At 44.6% G+C, this 25,552-nt stretch overlaps 1 protein-coding gene across 4 annotated transcripts in view; it reads left to right on the top strand.

The window, feature by feature from the left end:
* The first annotated feature begins 17,545 nt into the window (after positions 1 to 17,545).
* Positions 17,546 to 25,552, top strand: part of RBPMS (RNA binding protein, mRNA processing factor) — a 79,523-nt gene continuing 71,516 nt past the window's right edge. The window contains exon 1 of one of the 4 annotated variants that reach the window (XM_053372000.1): positions 17,546 to 18,106. In XM_053372000.1, coding sequence (XP_053227975.1) covers positions 17,842 to 18,106 — 265 coding nt within the window. In that variant the 5' untranslated portion in view covers positions 17,546 to 17,841. The remainder of the gene's footprint in view (positions 18,107 to 25,552) is intronic. The other 3 variants (XR_008328304.1, XM_053371999.1, XM_053371997.1) reach the window with 3 other exon arrangements.

Raw genomic sequence — 25,552 nt, 5'->3', positions numbered from 1 at the left:
AAGAATACTCATCGCAAAGAACTGGAAGACACAAGATTTACCCACGCTGGAGGAATGGCAGATGCAGTTGATGGACTACATGGAGATAGCTGAACTGACCGGCAGAATCCGAGATTTGGATGTAGAAACAATTGAGGTGGACTGGAAAAAGTTTAAAGACTACTTGCAAAAGTATTACAAACTGTATGAATCTTAAGACGGTGCATGATTTGGAAATGATACGCTTTAGCAATTATGATTAAGTAAATAGTAAACTAAGTGATAAAAGAGAAAAGGAGATAATATGAAATTGAACATGTTACGTTTATTTTAAAGGTATAAAAATTGTGACATAATACATTGAATATAGATACATAACATGTAAAAGTTACAATAAGGTATGACATAAGGTAACAAATTGCTGACATTGTTAATATAAAGAACGCAGAATCGGAAGGGGTGGGGAAGTCCAAGTTGGGATTTTTGTTAAAAAAAAAAAAATGGTTTCTTGTAAACTCCTTATTTGTTTGTAATGTATAAAATTTGGAAAGAAACGTAATAAAAAATATTATAAAAAAAAAAAAGAGAATTGTCAAGCTGTTAATTTAGCACAGCCGAGTTGCTTTCCTCTGGTTTCTTCCTTGCCTTGTCCAGTGTTAAGTTGTGGGTGAACATATCAGACGACACAGCGATTCTTCAGACAGCTCTTGTTTATTCACAGACCCAGAACAGAACCGAACTGAAGGATTCAGCCAGCCTGCTTATATAGAGCTCAACTGCATGGCAACAGTAACAACTTTCTGTAACTATCCAATCACTGAACGTCACTTTCAGTTCCTTATTTGCAAATGTGGACCTGAGTGAAAACTATCTACAGTATCCCCCTGCTGGCCCAGGGTGAGAACTTCAGTACATAACATCCAGTTTGCAGGTTAGTTCCGCTGCATGTTTACCCCAGAGAGCAAGGGCCATTGGGGCTTACTTCTGAGTAAAGTGTGCCCTGGGGCGCAGCCTCCAAGTCCATGCCTTTCTGTTGGTGCCTAGTCGGAAGTAAAGAAAAGGCAAGAATTGAAAAAGGTATTTAAATATACTTTCTTGAAGAAACCAGAGGCCTTTCTCTTGGGTATGTCTGGCCAAGTTGTGCCAAAGAAGGACAGAACTTTCTTTATGTACGCTACAACAGCAGCGAGAATACTTATTGCAAAGTATTGGAAGACGCAAGATCTACCCACTCTGGAAGAATGGCAGATGAAACTGATTGACTGTATGGGACTGGCAGAAATGACGAGCAGAATCCGTGACCAGGGAGAAGAGTCAGCAGAAGAAGATTGGAAAAAATTTAAGGATTATTTACAGAAATATTGCAAAATTAAGGAAAGTTAAATGGTGTTGGATTGAAACTGAGTGGTTTCTAGCTGTAATGATATAAAGGAACATAGATGGGAAAAAAGGGTTTGAAAAATAAGGTAATGTTATAAGCTGTAATGCTTTAAATGAAGGATTTGCTGAACAAATAACTTTAATTGGGATACAAGGAGGAGAAGTATGAGGAGGTCTGAGAAATTTGTTATTTAAAAGTATGATTTATGAACTTTATGTCTTTTTTAATGTTTTTGTTTGTTCTGTTTTTGTTTGTTTAAAAAATTGGAAAATTTAATAAATATTCTTTAAAAAGAAAGAAAGAAAGAAAGACACTGTGAGAAGTTCCTGCCTCTGGCTTGCCAGATTTAGGCCGCAGTCCTGTGCACACAGTTTCCTGGGAGTAAGCTCTATTGAACTCAGTGGACTTTACTTTTAAGTAGACTTTTGTAGGATTGTGCTGTTAAACACCCAGTTTAAGAGGAATTTGTGGTTATCGAATTACTTCATTTCTTCTTCTCTGGAGGTGGCGCAGGGGTGCCAGTATACCTCTAGTTACACCTCTGGACCTACTCTCCTGGGTTTTTTAATATGCTGGTCCCGATTCATATTCATGCTACAAAGTATGTTGGACACAAGGCATGAATGTTTCTACTATGTGTACTCTTTGGTACACCTTTGAATCACGTGGTTTTGCCAGTCCCCCATGCATCTGCCGCTTTAGGAGAGACTGAAAAACCCCAAACGCTGGCATTTAGCTTGAGCAAAGCGAAGCTATGGAACCCGTTGCCACAAGAAAAATGCCGTGGCAAAGAATGAGCCATTTTCAAAACTGGATTAGATATTGGTAGAAAGTGAAGGGAAAGATCAAAAATCAGGAAGACCGAATGCTTTTAAAAGACTGGAATAACTTTTTAACGTATTTTGAGAGATCACTGTAAACAGTTGAAAAAATTGGCAGGAATAAAATGACGCTTGTCATGTAACATGGATTTTGGATACTATGATTATATAACAGATAGATTACAGTAAAAAATGCAGGAATGAAATTTAGAATTGGAACCCATGGAGGGAGGGAAGGAGGAGGTCTCAAGGTTCAAAAGAACCCTTTTTAAAAAATGTGTGAAAATGTTACATTTATGGTGTATAACTTTTATGTAAAAGTAATAAAAATTTATAATACAAAATAGATACTGGTAGAAAGTGATATTGTTAATTGGCATCTGATTGTGCCAAGCTCTGCCTCCATTTTATAACTGGTTCCACCATTTTGTAACGGATGAGCCTCAGTAATTTTCAGCCATCTCAAGGAAGCCCCTGTGCTAAAGGAATACACACTCTGCAAATATAACCAGGCTTAATAGGAGTTCCTTTTAATATAACCAGGTTTAATAGGAGTATTCTCACACAGAGAATACTCAGCTTCTCACTTATATATCATTCCCAGGATATATATAATGTTAGGTTGTAAATGGGCCTGAAAATCTAGAGGTTATGCTGAAACTGGTCCCCAAAGGGCTGTGGTGGAGTGGCTACTGTCTGCTGGAGCAGAGGAAGCAAATGCTTCAGTCAACAGAAGTGAATATGCTTGCTTATGCCTGCCAATTTGTGAAATTGTGGATTAAGGCAACACTGGGCTTAAATCCAGGGATCGTGAGGACAGCCAAGAGAGCAGGGCTATTCAAAAAGAGAAGGGTTGCTCTTGAACAAGATGCCTGTAGAGACAAAAGTCCCAGGGGCCAAAGTAAAATGACACCTTGAGCCTCAACGCAGCTTCTGCTAGTTGGAGCACTTTTTAAGGGTGTCCCTTGGGCCTTAAACAGAGGAGTCTCCAGGGCCCCTCACTTATGAGAAAGGAATTTGTTCAGTAGAAGCACCAAAACTCCTCAGGAATCCTCAAACAATAGAGGGACTGTTCTCCAACCACAGAGGAAGAGAAACCTGTTTATCTATTTTCGTTAGAGAGCATCAGGGGATTTTTGAGGCACTGTTTCTGATGTGTCATATAAGATACAGGTTAATAACATTGGAAAAACCATCTTGATCTGGTGTTCTGCTACGAGCGGCAAGTCGCTGGGATATCTTGCAGAGCCCCAGTGCTCTTTCCCTGCCCACATAAAATTTAAAAAACAAAGTGAAAAAAGGTAGTAAGTTATTTATTTAGTAACTGCAGTGTTTCACAGCATTGTTGGAGAAAGCTTGCTCACTATTTTGTCACATTTTGATTTGTCTTAAAGCTATTGCCTAACCACAGATTTTGGCTTTTTCTCCTTATGGAATGACACAACTTCCTCTGTGTGTGTGTGTGTGTGTGTGTGTATACGCACGCTTTATTAAGTGAAATATGGATTGTACAAAGACATATTTTCTCATGTCAAGTCCAAATGTATTGCTAATCTTCAGTTCTAGTAGAAATTTGGAGACACTGTCTACATTCTGCATACTAGCCATAATTTAATAAAGTTCTATCACGTCCACAAATTTTAGCATTTTTTCCTACTCCAAACGATTCCAAAGACTTGAACTAACTAACTAACTAGCTAACTAAAATCCCACCTTTTACGCTGATAGAACCCAAGGTGGCTTACAGATAAAAAGAACCACTAAAAACATAGAAAAAGCAACTATTAAAATACATTGAAACATTGATAGGATGAATATTCTTTTGCGGGATGTCCCAACCATATCATAATTTCAGCTGATTGTTGCTAAACTTCATCTAGCTACATGATTATTATTTTTTTAAAGATGTGGTGAGCTGAAACTGGATACTTCTATCATTATAATTGTTATTATCACTCTGGTCAGTGACCGAAAACTATTAACTCATTCATAATTATTATTATTTCATTGCAATGCCGATCGCATGGTCGGCAGTTCGAATCCCCGCAGCGGGGTGAGCTCCCATCTTTTGGTCCCAGCTCCTGCCCACCTAGCAGTTTGAAAGCACCTCAAAGTGCAAGTAGATAAATAGATACCGCTTTCTAGCGGGAAGGTAAATGGCGTTTCCGTGTGCTGTGCTGGTGCCGGCTCGTCAGAGCAGCTTCGTCACACTGGCCACGTGACCCGGAAGTGTCTCCGGAAAGCGCTGGCCCCCGGCCTCTTAAGTGAGATGGGCGCACAACCCTAGAGTCGGACACGACTGGCCCGTACGGGCAGGGGTACCTTTACCTTTACCTTTTAAGATCACAACTTGCGCTCATTTAACTTGTGTGTATTCAGCTTTTACACATATGGCAAATAAATAAATAAAGGGGCAGCGTTCTGGGAAAAATGACTTTCACAACCCCATGCACCATTGAACCCAATGTGTTTTGCCTATAGGCGATATTTGCTTTAGGCGCGATCCTTGGAACATAACCCCCCACGTAAGTTGCAAGCTTACTGTATATCAAGGCTCACTAGTTAACTGGACTTAAGCACTCAAGTCAGAAAATGGAGCTTTTGCTTGGCAATAGTAATAGGAAAATAACAACAGGAAAAAAGGACTTCATTTGCTTTTGCGGTGACAAAACAACATCAGTCTTATATGGAAACCAGCGCAGTGAAGGCTTACAAGGATAACTGAGAATTTTTCTTTATTTTATTATTGCATTTGTATTTATGCCTTGATGACTACCATATGTAATTTGATAGTGTATTTATTTACCTGGTTTCATGCTTAGAGTCATTGTGGTGTAGTGTTAAGAGTGGGTGGAGCTAGATACAATGGTGACTATAGCCAGAATGAAATGTGTGAGGAGTTTGCAGGATTGCATCTTTGCATGTTCAGACCCAGGAACCTCCCCACTAAATAAATTCACACTTGACTCAAATTTTGGTTTTGGTTTTTCACAGAATTTAGGCCACAACTTTACTGATGACAGAAAGTGAATGTTTGCATAGGCTCTGGTTCGACTAGCTCTCTGCCATGCAGGTAGCGCTGACCCAGGGTTCCAGAATAGGTCAGCCAAGGGTGAACACCTGGATAAGCGGAAAGCCAGGAACGGGCTAACTCTGCCACCCAAATGTCCCCCTGGACTCAGTCACGGGCACAACCCCCTCTCAGGGGTTGGCCAAACCATCGAGTCCCTGGATTCCTTTAACGGAATACCCTTCACATAGGGATGGCGAGAGCATTCTCCCATCCCTATCACCTGAACCAGAGCCTATACGCAACCTTACAAGTTGTGACGATTTGCTATGTGGCAGGTGAAACCCAAATGGCAACAGCCAATCAGCCAAGTGGGGAAAATTCCTGCCGTGCCCCTGTCCCAACGACAGATGACACACAACGACATAGCAAGGTCAAGCGCAAAGCCCTAAAAGTAGGGAGAGGTGGGCGAGTGTTCCGAATGCACGTGCCGAAAGAAGAAGCTCTGGGTCACGTGCATGGGTAAAAATAGGTCCCTCAAACTGTTTGGACTGCATCCCATTGGCCAGATTGCACCCAGCTATGAGGGACCTACCAATCCGGTGTTGTGGCTGACCAGTTGTACCCACCCACAACACAGGGTGTTGGTTTCCAGCTCTCACCACAATACGTGCCCTCTTTAAGGGAGGACCCGATTTATCACCCTCCCTCTCTCTCTCTCTGCTTCCCCCTCCTTCCAAATCTCTCTGTGTTTTTTTGGACGTGTGTCCCCTCCACCTTCGATTACTGAATTGCTTGCCGAGGGCCCAAAGTGATTCCTTGCACACTAAGCCAATATACGTAGGTGTCTGAAAAGATAATAAACTTCAGATTCTGCCAGGCTCCATTGGGCATAGTAGCCAGGATTTATTGAGAGGGGCAGGCTTTATGTTAGGGAGGGTCAGAACCGAGTTATCCGTGATGCAATTGGTCAGTTACTTAAGCATTTTTATTTATTTACGTGATTTATGGGGGAGGGGAAGCTGTACCCTCTGGCTATGCCCATCCATTATGACTGGCAAATTCTGCCAGATTCAGCCCATATTTGTTCTGGCACCACCCCTAAACCAGTATTCTACCCCCAGGGTTCAGAAACTGAGCAAACCCTCAAGTTTCCCCCTTGTTCTTTGCCGTTCTGCTCTTCAGATTCCAAAACTCGCAAGTTCTCACCCCAAGGTCTCTGTGCCTCAGAACTGCTTTGATTAACTGCTCAATTTCTCAATTGTTTATCTTCTATACATACCAGCGGGAGGCCCATTCTCCACTGGAAAGAGAACAGTACTACAGTAGCTAGAATAACAGGGGGGGGGGGAATTGCTGTCGGGCCAATGCCCTGTTCTCTCAAGGAAATGGACCGTTCTGCCAAATTAATGTTTTTCTACACAGTGTTGCGGTGGGGGGTGGGGTGCAATAGTTCAGGTTTCTGTATGTCACAATCCAAGTTCCTATGCATGCATGCACGCACACACACACACACAGTCACAATACAATGAAAAACAACTATCCAAGGTTGGGGGGGGGGTGAACAGCTTGACACACATAGGGAAGAAGTAATCTGGCCATCTATTTGATTATACTTGCTTCCTGGCTTTTGTGTGGTTGGATTAATGCAGGCTCTCAAGTTTAGAACAGGGGTCAGCAACCTTTTTCAGCCGTGGGCCAGTCCACCATCCCACAGACCATGTGGGGGCCCGGACTATATTTTGAAAATATTAACAAATTCCTATGCCCCACAAATAACCCAGAGATGCATTTTAAATAAAAGGACACATTCTACTCATGTAAAAACACCAGGCAGGCCCCACAAATAACCCAGAGATGCATTTTAAATAAAAGGACACATTCTACTCATGTGAAAACACGCTGATTCCTGGACCATCCGTGGGCCAGATTTAGAAGGTGATTGGGCCGCATCCGGCCCCCGGGCTTTAGGTTGCCTACCCCTGGTTTAGAAGATGGAAGTAGAGACATTCTTGGGCACTTATGAAACCCCTATTTTCCCATGCAGGACCACAGCCTGGGGAAATGCGTGCATCCCTAACACAGACATGTTCATCTTGCTGGCCTTTTCCTTCCAAACACAGGTTGCTGCAAACCACGGTAGTGCGGAGAGTGCTGTTGTGCTCATGTTCTGCTTACTGGTTTCCCACAGTTATCTGGTTGGCTACTGTGAGAATAAGATGCTGGACCAAATGGGACGTTGGCCTGATCCTGCAGGCTATTATTATGTTCCTCTCCTATGCTGAATTAGTTTCCTCTTCAAACATCTGTACTGCCCTGATTTGGAATACAGTGGTACCTCGGGTCACATACGCTTCGGGTTACATACGCTTCAGGTTACAGACTCCGCCAACCCAGAAATAGTACCTCGGGTTAAGAACTTTACCTCAGGATGAGAACAGAAATTGTGCTCCAGCGGCGCGGCAGCAGGTGGAGGCCCCATTAGCTAAAGTGGTGCTTCAGGTTAAGAACAGACCTCCGGAATGAATTAAGTACTTAACCTGAGGTACCACTGTACATGTTATAGAAGTTATGTATTTCTATACACTCTATACCTTGGCTCCCAAACACCTCCGTTTTTTAACGTTTCGGTTCCTGAACACTGAAAACCCGGAACTAAATGCTCCGGTTTCTGAAAGTTTTTCGGAAGCTGAACATCAAACCGCTTGAGTGCAGGAAGCTCCTGCAACCAATCAGAAGCTGTGCCTCAGTTGTTTAACATTTCGGAAGCGGAATGGGCTTCTGGAATGGATTATGTTCGACAACCAGGGTTTGACTGTACCACCTCTAAGTAAGTGTGTACTATCCCGGGCTAAGTTGGGAGTAAACCCTAGGGGGAAATCTGTACCCATGGCCTTGTGGGACATCTTCAGAAGAAGAAAAGGCTAAGGAGTAAAACCTACACAAATCTGGAGCTGAGTCCCTAAGACTAGAGGTTTTCAACCTTTTTGAGTCCACGGCTCCCTTGACCAACTACATTCTTTCTGTGGCACCCCTGTGGGGCTCAGGAACCCAGTTATGTCACCCCTTGCCTGCAGAGCAGGCAGGTTCTTACCCCTTTTTTGAACACCTTTCCTTGTGTTCCCTCAGCCTTCTCTCCCCTCTCCTTAGGAGTCCTTTAGTCAGCAGCTGCTGCCGTCCCTGATCTCTGAGCTGCCCCCAGAAGATGTGTCTCCCAGATGCACCATTCGCCTGCGGAGCTTGTAGCCAGGGCTGCTGCAATGAACAGCTGTGCGAGCCTTTGGGAGGCAGAGACGTGAGAGGGCATCAGAGGAGGGAGGGAAGGAAAGAGGGACAGAGGCCAGTGTTGCCCGCAGGCCGCGGCACTCCTGACTATCGGCACCCCAGGGTCTTGACATCTGAGCAGTCCAGGACCTCCATACACACTGCTCACTTGCACCCTGGAGAGGTCACTTTGTTGCTGCTAATGCAGCAAAAACAATGCAGGAGGCAGCGGTTACGAGTTACTGGTCTCTGCAGCCACAGCAGGCACTGTGATTCTCTACCAGTTTGACTTCACCTCCTGAGTCACACTCCGTTTTCTTTTGAGATGGACAGGTGACAACAGCAGCAATCCCAGAGCAACTGTTAGTTGGAGCAGGAATGGTTTCTAGCAAAGTGAGGGAAGCGGCAGTTCTTTATCTGTCCAATAGCTAAGGCTAGACTGTTCTGCTCTTTGTGGCCCTTGTTCCTGGCCCTGACGAAGGGGGAAAGAGCTCCTGTCTCCTGTACTTCCAGGAGACCATATAACACCGGTCTTGAAAGACCTACATTGACTCCCAGTACATTTCCGAGCACAATTCAAAGTGTTGGTGCTGACCTTTAAAGCCCTAAACAGCCTTGGTCCAGTATATCTGAAGGAGCGTCTCCACCCCCATCATTCTACCCGGACACTGAGGTCCAGCACCAAGGGCCTTCTGGCGGTTCCCTCACTGTGAGAAGCCAAGTTACAGGGAACCAGGCAGAGGGCCTTCTCAGTAGTGGCACCCGCCCTGTGGAACGCCCTCCCACCAGATGCCAAAGAGAACAACAACTACCAGACTTTTAGAAGACATCTGAAGGCAGCCCTGTTTAGGGAAGCTTTTAATGTTTGATGTATTACAGTATTTTAATTTTTTTTTTTTTGGGAAGCCGCCCAGAGTGGCTAGGGAAGCCCAGCCAGATGGGCGGGGTATAAATAATAAATTATTATTATTATTATTATTATTATTATTATTATTATTATTACTTATACTCTAAGGTGCTACTGGAAGGAATTTTTTTATTTTGCTTATACAGTATTTTATCTTATTATTGAAACCTATATACCTCTTGATTGAAATAAAACCTCTAAACAGTTTACAAGAACTATTAAAAAATGTAAGTAAAGAAATTTTAAAACAATTTAAAATATTATAAAATAATTAAAATTAAGCATAAAAGAAGTCATCAACATCTACCTGTCTAGATAGGCTTGCCTTCACAGAAGATGACGAGAAGAATGCAGAGATGTATGCATGATGTTAATAGGCAGGATATTCCAAAGTATAGGTGCTGCCATACTAAAAGGTTGGTTTCTCACAACTGTGGAACAAGTGTTTTGTGGCACCTGCTACACTGCCAATTCTGCATATCAAAGCAGTTGAGTGGGCATGTACTGGGGAAGGCAATCACACAATTATATGTTAATTCTCCCTTATTAAATTTAATAAAAGCAACAAAATGCAAATAAAAAGTGATGGGAACATCATTTTAAAGTTTTGCTAGCAGGTGATAGGTATATTTATAGCGACATGGGTGCTGGCCAATCTGTGCTACTCAGATCCACCATTAGTTACAAACTTGCAGAATTAATTTTGTGCAATCTGATCCCGGAGGGAGAAAATGCCTGTATGGACTCAACAAACTGAAATCCCATGCAGACCAGTTCCACTGCTCTTCAAATGTTACATCTTATGTAGGATAGGCTCTCTGGAGCCCTTCAGCAGTATAATCATACTGAACAGAAATTTGGCCTGCTTTATGTTTAACGCCACATCCCCTCCCTCCTTCATCCTAAGTCTGAATATTTATTACAACCAATAAAAGGTGTCCAATGGGACAGATATGGCAGAAGGCAAGGAGACCAGAATAGGCAGAACCAGAGGCAGAATCATGCCCTAAGTGGCTGTTACTCATAAGACAGGCAGGTTGGGGCTGTCTAGGGTAGGCTGAGGTTGGTGGGGCAGTGCCCCATTTGCACCAGCCCCCACTGCTAAAAAGAAAACCTTACAAACTTAGAAGCCTTTCTAGCTTCTCCATCACAGCTTGTCTGAATGCACTTGCTAGACAGCTAAAGTAGCTAGAAACCTGAAATTAGACTGCTTGTTCAAGAGCCCATCCATCATCACCAACTCATAGACACATAAGAAGACTGAAGATCCCCTTTCATGTGATAATCCTTCTCAAAAAACCACAAAAAAATCCACCTTACTGTAACACAGAGACATTGCCAGAAGAGGCTGACTCACAGAATTTGCTGTTGTTGTTGTTGCTGCTGCTGTTATATTTTTAAATATCCCACCTTTCCCCCAGACTGGGACTCACGAGGAAGCTTACAGATAAAAATACAAAAACACAGGTAAAAGTAGTGAAAGCTAAAAACATAGAAAAGATGATAATTGAAAAGGAATTATCTTTTTTATTTTTTTACGTTTGCTAGTTTTAATTCCACAGTGGTGCCTCAGGTTAAGTACTTAATTCGTTCCAGAGGTCTGTTCTTAACCTGAAACTGTTCTTAACCTGAAGCACCACTTTAGCTAATGGGGCCTCCTGCTGCCGCCACGCCACCGGAACACGATTTCTGTTCTCATCCTGAAGCAAAGTTCTTAACCTGAAGCACTATTTCTGGGTTAGCGGAGTCTGTAACCTGACGCATATGTAACCTGAAGCGTATGTAACCTGAGGCACCACTGTATTAGCATTAAAACTATGTATCTTATAATTCTATTAAAAATACAGGCAGCAACAACAACAAAAATATTGCAGCACCAGCCCTTTCCTTAAAAACAGTCAGTTCCAAAAGACCTGCTAGAATAAAAAGGTCTTCCTTCACCTGCCAGTGGAAGGACAAGAAGGAGGGAATCAGTCTAACTTTCCCAAGAAGAGAGTTCCAAAGTACATTTTCATATGTCTTGGGAGGCCAGCTACAGTTATACCAACTGAGTAGCATTAACACCCCAAAAGGCTCTTATTTCTCCCACAGCCACATCCTTGGAGTCAATGAGAGATCCTGCAAGGCTCACTTTCTGCTTGCTGTTTTGCTTCTGGCCCATATCACTGCATTTCAGCTCCCAACACAGGTTCTTTCCTTCTGGCGCTGTGGGTTAAACCACAGAGCCTAGGACTTGCCGATCAGAAGGTCGGTGGTTCGAATCCCCGCGACGGGGTGAGCTCCCGTTGCTCGGTCCCTGCTCCTGCCAACCTAGCAGTTCAAAAGCACATCAAAGTGCAAGTAGATAAATAGGTACCGCTCCGGCGGGAAGGTAAACGGCATTTCCATGTGCTGCTCTGGTTCGCCAGAAGCGGCTTAGTCATGCTGGCCACATGACCCAGAAACTGTATGCCGGCTCCCTTGGCCAATAAAGCGAGATGAGCACCACAACCCCAGAGTTGGCCACGACTGGACCTAAGGGTCAGGGGTCCCTTTACCTTTACCTATCTCTGAGTTCAGGGAGGTGCTGCACCCATTTTCTATCTGGCACAGAGCTCCCTTGCCTTTGTTCTCTTAATGCCCCATCACCCAGGCGATCACCTCATTGGGCTTATGTTTTAACATTTGCTGGAACCAGGGGTTAGAAGGAACTCCCTCCCCCCACAAACTCATAAATATATGAAGTCCCACCATGCTGTCAACTTGTATTGAATTTTCTTTTAAAATATCCGTGGTTTCACATATTTTCTAAGTTTCAACCTTAATACAGTGGTACCTCGGGTTACATACGCTTCAGGTTACAGACTCCGCTAACCCATAAATAGTGCTTCAGGTTAAGAACTTTGCTTCAGGATAAGAACAGAAATTGGGCTCCGGCGGCACAGCAGCAGCAGGAGGCCCCATTAGCTAAAGTGGTGCTTCAGGTTAAGAACAGTTTCAGTTTAAGAACGGACCTCCGGAACGAATGAAGTACTTAACCCGAGGTACCAATGTAACAGTATGTTGCTCTCTGTACAGCTGTGATTTCAGGGAGACCTGGACGGCACACCTACTCCAGAAGCTATCTGGGAGAGAGAGAAGGAAAGTAGATTGCAAGGAGATTTGTTCTGACAGAGCCTGGGAAGGATCCCAGCTCTTTTAAGGTAAATACCATAACTTACTGGACAAGTGTTTGGCAATTATATAAATACTGGCAAAAGTCAAGCAAAGCTAAAAAGAGGCGCTGCCTTACAGCTGCTAAGGAAAACTCCAAGTCGTTTTCTTGTTCTTGACTGCCATATATGGGCTATTCCATGACATTTCTGTAATGCTTTGCAGTGTGGCACATCTCATCCCTGAAGATAAAAGTTGTGTGCAGGTTGACAGGGGTTTCTCCTAGAGAAAGGTAGAATCAGATGCCTCCCCCCCCCCTTCATGCTGTCTGGCACCTTGTCCTTTATGCACGGTGCTCCAAGGATAGCCAGAAAAATAGGAACAGCAGGCCCATAAAGCCATCAAGCACAAACTGATAGACAGATGACTCCATCATTCTTAGTGTTTCAGGGGACAGGGAGCAAACAAACACCGCCCACTTCCACCTTATTCTGGAAATATCACTGTCCCTGTGTGTTGTGCACTGACAGTGTTCTTGAGGTAAAAGGCTCTTCCTTTTGGTTAAAAGCGGTAGTCTCGTAATCTGGGGAACCGGGTTCGCGTCTCCGCTCCTCCACATGCAGCTGCTGGGTGACCTTGGGCCAGTCACACTTCTTTGAAGTCTCTCAGCCCCACTCACCTCACAGAGTGTTTGTTGTGGGGGAGGAAGGGGAAGGAGAATGTTAGCCGCTTTGAGACACCATAAAGGGAGTGAAAGGTGGGATATCAAATCCAAACTCTTCTTCTTCTTCCCAATCCATAATCTCAATGTCCAAAGATTGCTGCCCTCTTCTAATTATGAACAAATTGGTTCTTTGTCTCTCTCTACATCTTCACTTGGTTGATGAGTCATTGTTTTTGTTGATTTGGAAATATTTTGGTTTTTTATGATGTTGGCATTTTTCGGCAGCTTAATGTGTCTTTGTGGGTTTGGTTTTGTTGCATGTACAAGTTCATTGATGTAAGCTGTTTTGAAATTTTCTTCTCCATAGGGAAAAAGTGGGACCTAAGTTAAAAAAAGAAAGGAAAACAAACCAGCATATTCAGGGAAAGATGGGTGGTGGCGTTGGGCAAGCTGTCTTTCAGCGAAATTCATCTGCCAGAAGTGGCCTAAGCGACAAAGACATTGTTATGTATTGAGTTGAATAGGATCCAAAATGCAGCAGTCTGATTGGTCCTAGAACAATAGGATTCAGAATGCAGCAGTCTGATTTGTCCTAGAACAATGCAGCAGTCTGATTGGTCCTAGAACAATGCAGCAGTATGATTGGTCTGCAGGAGCCACCCAATCCAGCTCCAGGTGGAAGTGAATCCACAACTTGATTGGCCTACAGGAGAATTCCGGAATTAGCCAATCACGTGCAGCCCATTGTGTAAATAATGTATATAAAGCAGATACTTTGAGGAGACTTTCATTCCCTCCTCACCACTATGAGCTGAATAAAGGGCATGAAATCCACTCTTGACTCTGAGTATACTTCACACATTATTAAGTTCTCTAAAGAAACCCAAGGTTCACTGGAACACAGATTGGAAACCACGCCGTATAGGACAGAGGTGGATAACCTGTGGCACTAGGTTGCACGAGGCTTTTGGCCTAATGTCAAAACTCTTTTTGCAGGCTGTTTAGTTAAGACCTCTGGCAATCTGTCCCACCCCTGGCTGTCTGATGTGTAAGGGCAGGGGAGGGGTTGCAGAAGGAAAGAGAAAAGAGGGTGGCAGAAAGCAAAATGTTTTGCCCTCCTTTCACTGTGGCCATTGGCAGAGTAAAAGCTGCACAGCCTGGGTCTAAGGTACCAAATATTCCTAATTGATAGTACAGTGGTACCTCAGGTTACATACGCTTCAGGTTACATACGCTTTAGGTTACAGAGTCCGCTAATCCAGAAATATTACCTCAGGTTAAGAACTTTGCTTCAAGATGAGAACAGAAATCATGCTCTGGCGGCACTACAGCAGCAGGAGGCCCCATTAGCTAAAGTGGTGCTTCAGGTTAAGAACAGTTTCAGGTTAAGAACAGACCTCCGGAACGAATTAAGTACAGTGGTACCTCAGGTTAAGAACTTAATGCGTTCTGGAGGTCTGTTCTTAACCTGAAATTGTTCTTAACCTGAGGTACCACTTTAACTAATGGGGCCTCCCACTGCAGCCACAAGATTTCTGTTCTCATCCTGAAGCAAAGTTCTTAACCCGAGGTACTATTTCTGGGTTAGCAGAGTCTGTAACCTGAAGCGTATGTAACCTGAAGCGTATGTAACCCGAGGTACCACTGTACTTAACCTGAGGTACCAGTGTACTAGAAAATGAAGCATAGTGGTGATAGGTATTGTGTTACCTCTAGTACCCAAAAGCCACTCATATGTAAAAAGAGACATGATGCTGTCTTCTTACTTGGTCGGCCTCGTAATACCTAGCAGAAACAGTCTGTGGCGTGTTATTTGCTTAGTGTGTCTCCCTGTTCCTGCTATCTTACATTACTACAACTAGGGAAACACCCCCCCCCCCGCTCTGAAACAGAGTCTAAACACCAAGCTGGATGTGATGCAAAAGTTCTGTGACTGGAATGCCCACATTGTTTTTCCTTTCTGGAAAGTCTGCCATGAAGGACCCTTATCTGAAATATGTACAAAGCACATGACGGCAGGCCTGTAAGATTCCCCTCTTCTGCATAATTTCCTTGCATCTCTCCCCACCCCCAAACCCTACGCAGTGCTATTTTGCCCTTACTGAGAAAACTTGTGTTGCCCAGATTTATTTTTCAAATAAGGGAAAAAAGAACAGCTTGGGGGTTCAGTGGGAAAACAGTATGGAAGGAAAGGTTAAGAACTCTCCTCATTGCATAAGCCCAGGTCTGGATTGTGCCCTTCCCCTCGGCTGCGTTTTGCAAAAGAAAAAAAACATTGGAAATTCCTTTTACAGAGCTCTCATATATCACTTCTAGTTTGACCCTAAAATACATTATTTTAGCACTCTTTTGGGTCCATAATGTCAAAATATTGTGGGGCATGTATGTGTGTTTGAAATTAACATAGATATTCTAGTGATTTTCTGGGATGTGGTTCTTTCAACTACTGTCATATAAATAAAAGTCAAAGAATATGAAGACGCAGCCTCCTTCACACACTGAATCAACAGATTGAAACGGCTTCAAAGGAGCCACTTGTGTGCTGTGCTGTACTGTCAGCAGTGAGCTGTGCCTTTAGAAATGTTAGAACCATTATAAATCCTTTCTGATCTTCAGACTTATTTTTAGTGACATGAGGCAGGTATCATGTTGATCAGCCTCAGCGTGAAGCCTTCCTAGATCTAATGACTTTTGGATTTGATGCAAACTGGTGGGCTGATTTATTTATCTGTGCTTGTAGAAATGATAATGATAATTAATAGGGAAAATCATCTGCGTAAGAAGAACCTGCAGGATCAGGCCAATGGCCCATCAAATCCAGCATCCTATTCTCACAGTGGCCACCCAGATGCCCGTGGGAAATGTACAAGCAGGATCAAGGCACAAGAGCCCTCGCCCCTCCGGCAGTTTCCAGGGACTGATTGTTGTTGTTGTTTAGTCGTTTAGTCGTGTCCCCATGGACCAGCGCACGCCAGGCACTTCTGTCTTCCACTGCCTCCCGCAGTTTGGTCAAACTCATGCTGGTAGCTTCAAGAACACTGTCCAACCATCTCGTCCTCTGTCGTCCCCTTCTCCTTGTGCCCTCAATCTTTCCCAACATCAGGGTCTTTTCCAGGGAGTCTTCTCTTCTCATGAGGTGGCCAAAGTATTGGAGCCTCAGCTTCAGGATCTGTCCTTCCAGTGAGCACTCAGGGCTGATTTCCTTAAGAATGGATAGGTTTGCTCTTCTTGCAGTCCATGGGACTCTCAAGAGTCTCCTCCAGCACCAGAATTCAAAAGCATCAATTCTTCGGCGATCAGCTTTCTTTATGGTCCAGCTTTCACTTCCATACATCACTACTGGGAAAACCATAGCTTTTACTATACGTGGCTGGTAGCCATCAATAGCTTTTTTCTCCATGAATTTGTGTAATACTCTTAAAAGTCACCCATCACTGCCTCCTGTGGGAGAAACTTCCATAGTTTTAACGATGTGCTGCGTGAAGTACTTTATTTTATCTGTCCTAAATCTTCCAAAATTCACCTTCCACAAGTTTCAGTGTTTTGAGAGAGGGTGAAAACCATTTTCTATCCACTTTCTCCCTCACATGCATGATTTTATAAACTTCTATCATGTCACCTCTCACTTGCTTCTTTCTATAAACCAGGAAGTCCCAAAGGTTGCCGCCTTTTCTCATGGGGGTGGGGGTTGCTCCACCCCATTGATCATTTTGGCTGCCCTTTTCCCAAGTGTACAAATACCCTTTTGGAGGTGAGGCAACCAGAACTGTATTCAGTACAGTGGTACCTCGGGTTACAGATGCTTCAGGTTACGCGATTTCGGGTTGCGCACTGCGCCAAACCTGGAAGTACCGGAATGGCTTACTTCTGGTTTTCGGCGCTCACACATGCGCAGAAACACCAAATCACGCTTTGCGCATGCGCAGAAGTGCCAAACCGCGACTGCACATGTGCAGACGCAGCACTGCGGGTTGCGAACGTGCCTCCCGCACGGATCACAATCACAACTTGAGGTTCCACTGTATCCCAACTGTGGCCCCCTCCAACATTTTATGGGGGGGTGGTTTGAAGGGATCTCGACCCCCAAGGAGTTGGTTCCTTCCAACTGTCTGACTTCACCCCCAAAGGCGCATGCTCTTCCATTGTCGCCAGAGACAGACAGGCGGACGCCAACAACCTGGGTTCGAGCCCCACTAGGGGTGACAGATTCCTGCGTGGCAGGGGGCTGGACTAGATGCCCCTGGTGGGTCCCCCTTCAAGTCTACGGCGAGGCAAGTTCACACGACCACTTGTCATTTGCCATTGGGTTTGGGAGTCATCACCCCGCCAAGCTCCTCCTTCCCCAAGCCTCGACGCCTTGCTTTCTGACCCGCCTCTCTTCACGTGCTGGGGCCAGAGGGCTGCTGAGGGGGCTTCCTCTCCTCTCCCTCGCGATTAGTCGACACCCCCAACACCCCCCTCCTCCTCCTCCTCCTCCGCTCCCTCCCACGTCGTCCCAGGGAGTGGGCGCCAGGCGCGCGAGCCACCTTCCCCGCCAACCAGAGCCAGGCGCGCAGGCGAGGAGCTCGCGGCTCTTCCCCTCACGACTTCCTTCCACGGAGAAGAAGCCGCCGCCGCCGCCGCCTCTTTCCCGCCCCTCACGCGGCGCGCTCGGGGTCTCTCTCGCCGCCGGGGAAGCCCTGCATGCTGCTGAAGCAGCTGCCGCTGCTGGTGGCCAGGGCGAGAGCCCCGTTGCTTCTTCGCCTCGCCTCGGCGCGCTCGCCTGCCCGGCAGCAGCAGCAGCACCTCAGCCCAGACGCGCCGCCGACGGGAGAGGCGAGGCGAGGAGGAGGAGGCGGCGGCGGCGGCGGGCCAGGGCGCTCCGGACCGGCGGAGGGAACCATGAACAGCGCCAAAGGCGAGCAGGAGCACAGCCCCGCCGAGCCGAACCTGCAGGAGGAAGAGGTACCTGCCGGAGGGGAGGCGGACGGGCCAAAGGCGCTGCCTCCCGGGCTTTTGCTTTGGAGCGCAGGGGCGGCGTGCGTCATGGGCTTGTTCGGGGAGCCCTGGGAAAAGTTTTGGGGGAAGGGGGGGAGCACTTCCAAGCAGGGCAGCCGTAGAGCTTTTCGGACACCCCCCATCCCTGCCACCCACCAGCCCGTCCCTTAAAACGCATTGACACCGAAGCTGTTCGCTCCGTCCGCTTTGGAGAGGTTGCGCAACGCATGGAAAACGAAAGGCGCGCCGAAGGTTCTCCGAAGCAACTAAGTTTGACCTTAGTTTGAACGGGGAAAGAGGGATGGTTGGTGGGGGGGGGGCACGGGAGGCGATCACTGTGTTTTCTCCTTCCTTTTCTCTCTTGTGGTCGTGCGCTTTCTCCCTCTAACCGAGTTGCCCCCCGACTCCCCACAGTGAAAACGCGCATTAAAAGCAGAGTACTCCTTTAAAAAAAAAAGCAAGCCAGGCGCGCTCTGATTAATAGATAACGTATCGAGCGCATTCTTTCCCGATGAGTTAAGATGCAGAGAACTTGCACTTGGGCAAATCTTAATTCAGAGCCACCTTGGGGAAAGGTCGTAGTCAAAAAAAGCAAAGCGTGGCAAAACACGCAAATTAAGTTGGCGATGCGGTTTGGCAATATGGGTAAATGGTTTAACTCAATAATAAAGCAGTGCGAGTGATTTCCATCGTTTGAGATTGTTGTGCTGTATTGTGTTGCCCGTTTATGGTTCAACCCTATATGCTTACTCAGAAGCAAACCCATACTGTTCAGTGGAAAACACTCCTAGGTAGGGTTGCATATCTCATAGGATTGTATATCTCATAACATAAGTGATTTCCTTGAAATACTTGTGAGTTCTTGTAAGTTTGAGGTACTAAGCCATGCTTTATGTCTTAACCACCAAATTCCACTTATAGACTGTCTACTCAATTTAAACCTCCCTGTGTGTGATTTGAATATTACAACCTTATAATGGATAGGTAGCCTGTGAATTTATAACACCTACAGCATTTCTGTTCACAGTCTTTTTTGCAGGGTGATAAACAGTCAAAACTCAGTGTAGTAGGACCTTAGGCATTTTACTGGAGGAAACTTTGCTTTTCCTTGAAGTAGACTAGTCCACAAAACCTTAGTGCCGGAATGATATTGTTAGTCTTTAAGGTGCCATAAGACTCTTCGGTGCTGTTGTTGTTTTGCTACACAGCTCTGAAATAAAGAAAGATGGTCACTCTTGAGCAGGGGTCAGCAAACTTTTTCATCAGGGGTCCACTCTCCTTCAAACCTTGTGGAGGGCCGGACTATATATTTTTTTTCGGGAGGGGGGGGGAGAATGAATTCCTTTGCCCCACAAATAACCCAGAGATGCATTTTAAATAAAAGGACACATTCTACTAATGTAAAAACACGCTGATTCCTGGACCGTCCGTGGGCCAGATTTAGAAGGCAATTGGGCCAGATCCTACCCAGGCTGGGAACCTGTTGTTTTGGGAAAGAATTAAGGCAGTAAACTACCCAGATTAACACTTCAAGCCTATTATGAAGTGCTGCTGATTCACAGATCCTAGAAGGATGAATGGTGGTTGCATGAAACAAAACACATTTTCTTAAAAGAAAAACATTTCCTTGTATCATGTGTTCATTCTGCCTATCTGTGGGAATTACCGTATATTTATAGGAAAACGAATATGTAGGTTTCTTCATCTATTACAATATATAGGCTTCTAAGCATCAGTTTAGTTATAACGTGATAACTTGCCCATATAGATAAGAATGAAAATTATAAAGTTTGCATTGTTTTTCAGGTTGCTGCCAAGTACTAACCAGATAGTGCTTGCGATCTGCAACATAAACCGCTATGAAATATGTATATGTATGAACATTAATTACTATACTGATTAATTAATTTTAGGCATGGTTTGGACAAACTTTGAAAATTTTGTATTAGTAGAAGTTCCCTTTTGGGAACTCCTACAGTGTGCTTAAACTCGGCATAAGCTTGCCTTGTATAGCAGCCGTGATGTTTCTTAATGGGGTTGGTGGTTGAGACTCTTCATTGCCCTATCCCCTTAATTGAAGGAAGAATTTTTAATGATTTAATAGTCTTGTTAGCGGCGAAATCTGGTGGTGGCTCGGAAAATATTTATGGTGCAACCTGTTGTCCTGTGATGATGTGTAACAAGGTATTGTAACAAGACATTCATACACGGCTTTGATGCTGTGTGTGTCCTTTTGGCTTCTGGTGTCAGCCTTGGGACGTCCTTGGCTCCTGAAGTCCCAATGGAGAGCATTTTCAGTGGGTTTGGGGGGAAAGAAGTTATTTGTGCTGCACTACCTAAGTATTTTCCTGGTCCCTATCATTTCACCATTGGCAGCAAATAAGTAATGAATGGGAAGCTAAGGATGGAAGAAGAATATGGGAGTCCAGAGGCACTTCTGTTGCTTCACCTACCACCTGTGTGCCAATTCTTTGGTGGTATTAGTTTTCTAAGGACCTTCTAATAGTGTTGGGCATGGGGAGAGGATTACATTAACTTCTGACCCTATTCCAACCTTACAGTTTATGGTTCCTTTATATAAACGTGACTTAAATCTTGGCAACCTCACATCTGTTAGAGATCTGTGCTACCATAGATAAACCATTTGGAGGTAGTGCTGACATCAGTGCCTCTTTACAGCAGAAACCTCAAACAAAGAACAAGTCCCTATCTCAAAGAGCTTTCAGCCTAAAGTTTGATGGCAACTGTGCAGCAGGTTAGCAGTGCTTCTGAAACAGATACCATATTTTTCGCTCTATAAGACACACTTTTCCCCTCTTAAAAAGTAAGGGGAAATGTTTGTGCCTCTTATGGAGCGAATGCAGGCGGGAGGCTCTGCTCAGCGCTCCCTTTAAAGAGCCGCATGGAGCATGTGTGCGGCTCTTCGGGGAAAAGCCCCCAAGAGCTGCACACACACTCCGCACGCTCTTTAAAGGGAGAGCGGCTCTTGGGGGAGCCTTAGCCATGCTCAGCCACTCCCGGGCAGGGGATGGAGGCTCCCCTTGCCCGGGAGAGGCTATGCGTGGCTAAGCAAGAAGCCAGGACAGCCAGTGGGATCGCTGCACTGCAATCCCGCTGGCTGTTCTGGCTTAGCCGCGTGCAGCCTTTCCCGGGCAGTGGGAGCCTTCATCCCGCTGCCCGGGAGAGGCTGCATGCAGCTATCCCATAAGCCAGGACAGCCAGCGGGATCGCTGCGCAGCGATCCTGCTTGCTGTCCTGGCTTCTGGGATTCAGAATATTTTTATTCTTGTTTTCCTCTTCCAAAATCTAGGTGCGTCTTATGGTCTGGTGCATCTTATAGAGCGAAAAATACGGTAACTGTTCAGTGTACTGTATCAGTCGTGGATTTTATACTTCAGTGTTTTAAATTCACTTGTACTTAACTTTGTATGTAGAGAAATAGCATTCTGATGTCAGACTATGGTAAATGGGCAGTGTGGAAAAAGGAAGTGGGTGAAAGCGAAAATCGGACGTAGTGCTGATGAAGGACCATATTTCCATTAATTATCTCATCCTTCACTTGTACACACCAGCTTGTTTCATTCATATGTTTGCATTCTTCCATTATCCCCCTGTTTCTGCCCAATAAGGTGCACATGTTTGCTACCATTAATTTATTGATATATATTTTATGCAGAGTTTAATTAGTTTATTTCCTTGGGCTAGGGAAATGTAAAAGTCTGTGAGGTGGATTGCTGCTTCCACAGGGAATGGAAGTGGAGGACCAAAGTACATGTTACATGGGAGGTCTGTGATTGGATATCCCAATATATTTTTCTTTACAGTGGTACCTCGGGTTACATACGCTTCAGGTTACATATGCTTCAGGTTACAGACTTGGCTAACCCAGAAATAGTACCTCAGGTTAAGAACTTTGCTTCAGGATGAGAACAGAAATTGTGCTGTGGTGGTGCGGCGGCAGCAGCAGGTAGCCCCATTAGCTAAAGTGGTGCTTCAGGTTAAGAACAGTTTCAGGTTAAGAACAGAACTCTGGAATGAATTAAGTAATTAACCCGAGGTACCACTGTACTTCGAAACTTCCAGGGTGCGTGTGTTCCTAGTGTGATCCGGGAAATGGTACTGGTAGTATTTAACTCTTCCCTAGTACCATTTTGTCAGTGTAAACCCCATCGCTCAAACTATTAGCCAAATTGTGGGGGAAGATCTCTTGTCACTGCCCCCCCCCATAGGGTAATAGCATCTCTGTGTGGATAAATTGAAGGGTTAAACACACCTTCCTTGGTGGTTCCCAATCTTTTTTTTGGCTATGCCCCACCTAAGCATCTCTAAAATCCTGGTACCCCCCCTCCCCCGTGACATATAATTCTTATTACTAAAAAAGTGAACTCCTGTTCACGTGGAGGAAGCCTAAAAGGCCATTAATTTGGTCTACACAAGCTTCCAAATCCCCCCCCAAATCAAATTGCACCCCTGTGGGGCGTGTGCCCCATGTCGAGAACCACGGCCCTGGAGCTATTGCCCTGATCAAATGAAGAACCCTCCTCAACAAGGAGCGGCTGCTTTGAAGTAAACGAAAAGTATAGCAAATCTTCTTCATCTCTTCTACTTTGGCTCTGAGGTGCATTTTTTTTTTTTTACAAGGACAACTCAGTAAGTTCATGGCTAAGATGTAAGTCCAGGTTTTCAACTCCAGATCCTACCTCTCTTTGCCGAGCCAAATGTCCCTCATAACCTCCAGCATCACTTAACAAACTGAGGAGCCTTCAGGGCTGTTGTTGGTGTTATGTACTGAAGTTCTCACCCTGGGCCAGCAGGGGGATACTGTAGATAGTTTCCACTCAGGTCCGCATATGCAAATAAGGAATTGAAAGTGATGTTCAGTGATTGGATAGTTACAGAAAGTTGTTACTGTTGCCATGTAGTTGAGCTCTATATAAGCAGGTTGGCTGAACCCTTCAGCCCAGTTCTGTTCTGGCCTGTGAATAAACAAGAGCTGTCTGAAGAATCGCTGTGTCGTCTGATATGTTCACCCACAACTTAACAGTTGGCACCTGTCTTGTTCATGACTTGCATTTAGGCTGATAAACTGTGTGTAGAGTTGCCAGAACAGACGTGCAGTCAGAACAGTGCATGTTGAGGGGAGAACAGGGGATTGGCGCCATAAGAACCTTTCATCAAACATTACGATTTAAAATAGAGCAGAAGGCCGAGACCTGTAGTTATTCTAGCAGCTGAAAAAGAGACTAGTCATTTCTAATAACTCTTCTAAGAAAGGGAGAAATTGCCTGAAATGATGTTTTCTAACCACTGTGTAGTATATAGTTGGTGCCTGAAACATCACTCTTAAGGACTGTTTCTCACGTCAGTGCAAATGGAACTCCCTTCTGATGGAAGGACCAGGTCTTGTTGTGATGATAGCTAGGTATGCTGAGTCAATACAATAGTAATTTACCACCTAGTATGGTCTTTTTGTTTATTAAAAACGAGTTACCATCTGAATTACTGGTATAAGTTTTTACGGCTCTTTGGTTGTCTGCCAGATGGTAAGGCTCTCTGCACGTTGAGTTGGTTGTTGCTGGATATACAGCAAAAATGACAGTGGCGTTCCCCTGAGCTGGGTGGCAAACGTTCAAGTATATTCTTCTTCAGGTATTGCTAATCTTCTGTATCTTTTCTTGGTGGCATATCAGTTTTTGTTATTTCCAAGTTCTGTTGCCGTTTGAAGTGACTTTACCTTTCTGAGTTGCAATTTAGAAGATTTTTTGTGTGTCAGTGCCTGTGCTTAAGCCCCCCCTCCTCCCAGATATCAGGCTCGGTGTGTCTGAAGTTGTAATTTTAGCAAGTGTAGATATGAGTGTCATAGGACAGATCTTTACTATACATTGTAAGCGCATCCAGCACACATAGTGCTTAGAATTGTAGATATGTGGGGGGGGGACTATAGTTCCCAGGATTCGGGGGGGGGGAGTCATGTGCCTTAAATGTGCATTTGATGTGCTTTAAAAATATTGTGTGCTCATATTTCATCTTACTATTTATATTGTTTCATAAACAGTGGTAGTTTTCAGTATTTGATTTGGCTTTGAAAAACTCTGCTATGGAGCTAGTTTACACATAGGCGTGAGCAATCTAATTGAATCCAAATTGTGAATGCAGTGGTACCTTGGTACTCAAACAGCTTAGGTCCCGAACAAATCGAAGTGAGTGTTCCAGTTTGCGAATGTTTTTTGGAAGCTGAATGTCCGACGCGGCTTCCACGGCTTACGATTGAGTGCGGGAAGCTCCTGCAGCCAATCGGAAGCTGTGTTTTGGTTTCCGAATGGTTTCTGGAGTCGAATGGACTCCCAGAATGGATTAAGTTTGAGAACCAAGGTACCACTGTGATGTATGATTACACAGTGCGGTAAGGAACCTAGCTATGGAGACCCATATGCATATCTTCTTGGCTGGATCAGAAAGCTTTGGCATGAAGTGGGTGCACATTTCAGACAGCTAGTCTAGGTCAATGTAGGATTTGCGTTCTGGACCTTCACATTCTCTGTAGGTCTTGTTGCCTTTCCCCCCCCAAAGTTGGCAATCCACTTTTTTAAAAAAGTCAACAAGACCTACAGAGTTCCAGATGTGGATTTCATAGCAAGCTAAAATGGTGATGATAATGCAATCATCCTATCTCTGCTGTGTTAATTAACACCCATGCATGGGACGTGAAACTGTTGTCTTGAATCAAGGTTAAACAAAAAGAATCAAACCTCTTGATAAGTTCTGGATGATTTGTGTTTATCACCAATTAATGCTGTTGTGAAAGGTCATGGTATTTACCTTCTGTATTTACAGTATATTACGTAGAATTATTGCAAGCTGTACTATTCACATTTCATAGCTGTTTGACCTCCCTGTTTTTCTGTTTATACCTCTGTAATATATGCATGTATGTATGTATACACTCTCTCCCCTTGGCCATAGGAGGATAATCTTTCATGCATCAGATGAAATAAACTCTGTTCATGAGAGCTTGTTCCCAGACTCTTCCTCCCCTTTTAGATGCCTTTTTCTTCTTTTCAGCTCATTGCTCAACAACAGTATCTTTGTGAACATACATTTTCATATTTATTTAACTGCTGTAGTTATTAAAAAATATTTACAGTCTTCCATTCATCTATTCACATACCAGATGGGATACAAAACACACAACAATAAAAACCCACCATTCAAAGTACACAAAAGCAGTTAAAAGCAACAGGTCAGGCTAAACAGCCATTAAAATGCCTGGGCAAATAATTGAGTTTAAACCTGGTGCTAGAATGATGTCAGCTGTGAGTGAAGGGCATTCCACATTCCCGGTGCCACCACCAAAAAAGCTGTATTCCTCACCATGGGCTCACCCGCAGCAGTCAAATTCAGAGAAAGGCCTTTTAAG

The sequence above is a fragment of the Podarcis raffonei genome, chromosome 17 (assembly GCF_027172205.1).
Source record: "Podarcis raffonei isolate rPodRaf1 chromosome 17, rPodRaf1.pri, whole genome shotgun sequence".
Taxonomy (NCBI): Eukaryota; Metazoa; Chordata; class Lepidosauria; order Squamata; family Lacertidae; genus Podarcis; species Podarcis raffonei.
This window is presented reverse-complemented; position numbering and strand designations above follow the sequence as displayed.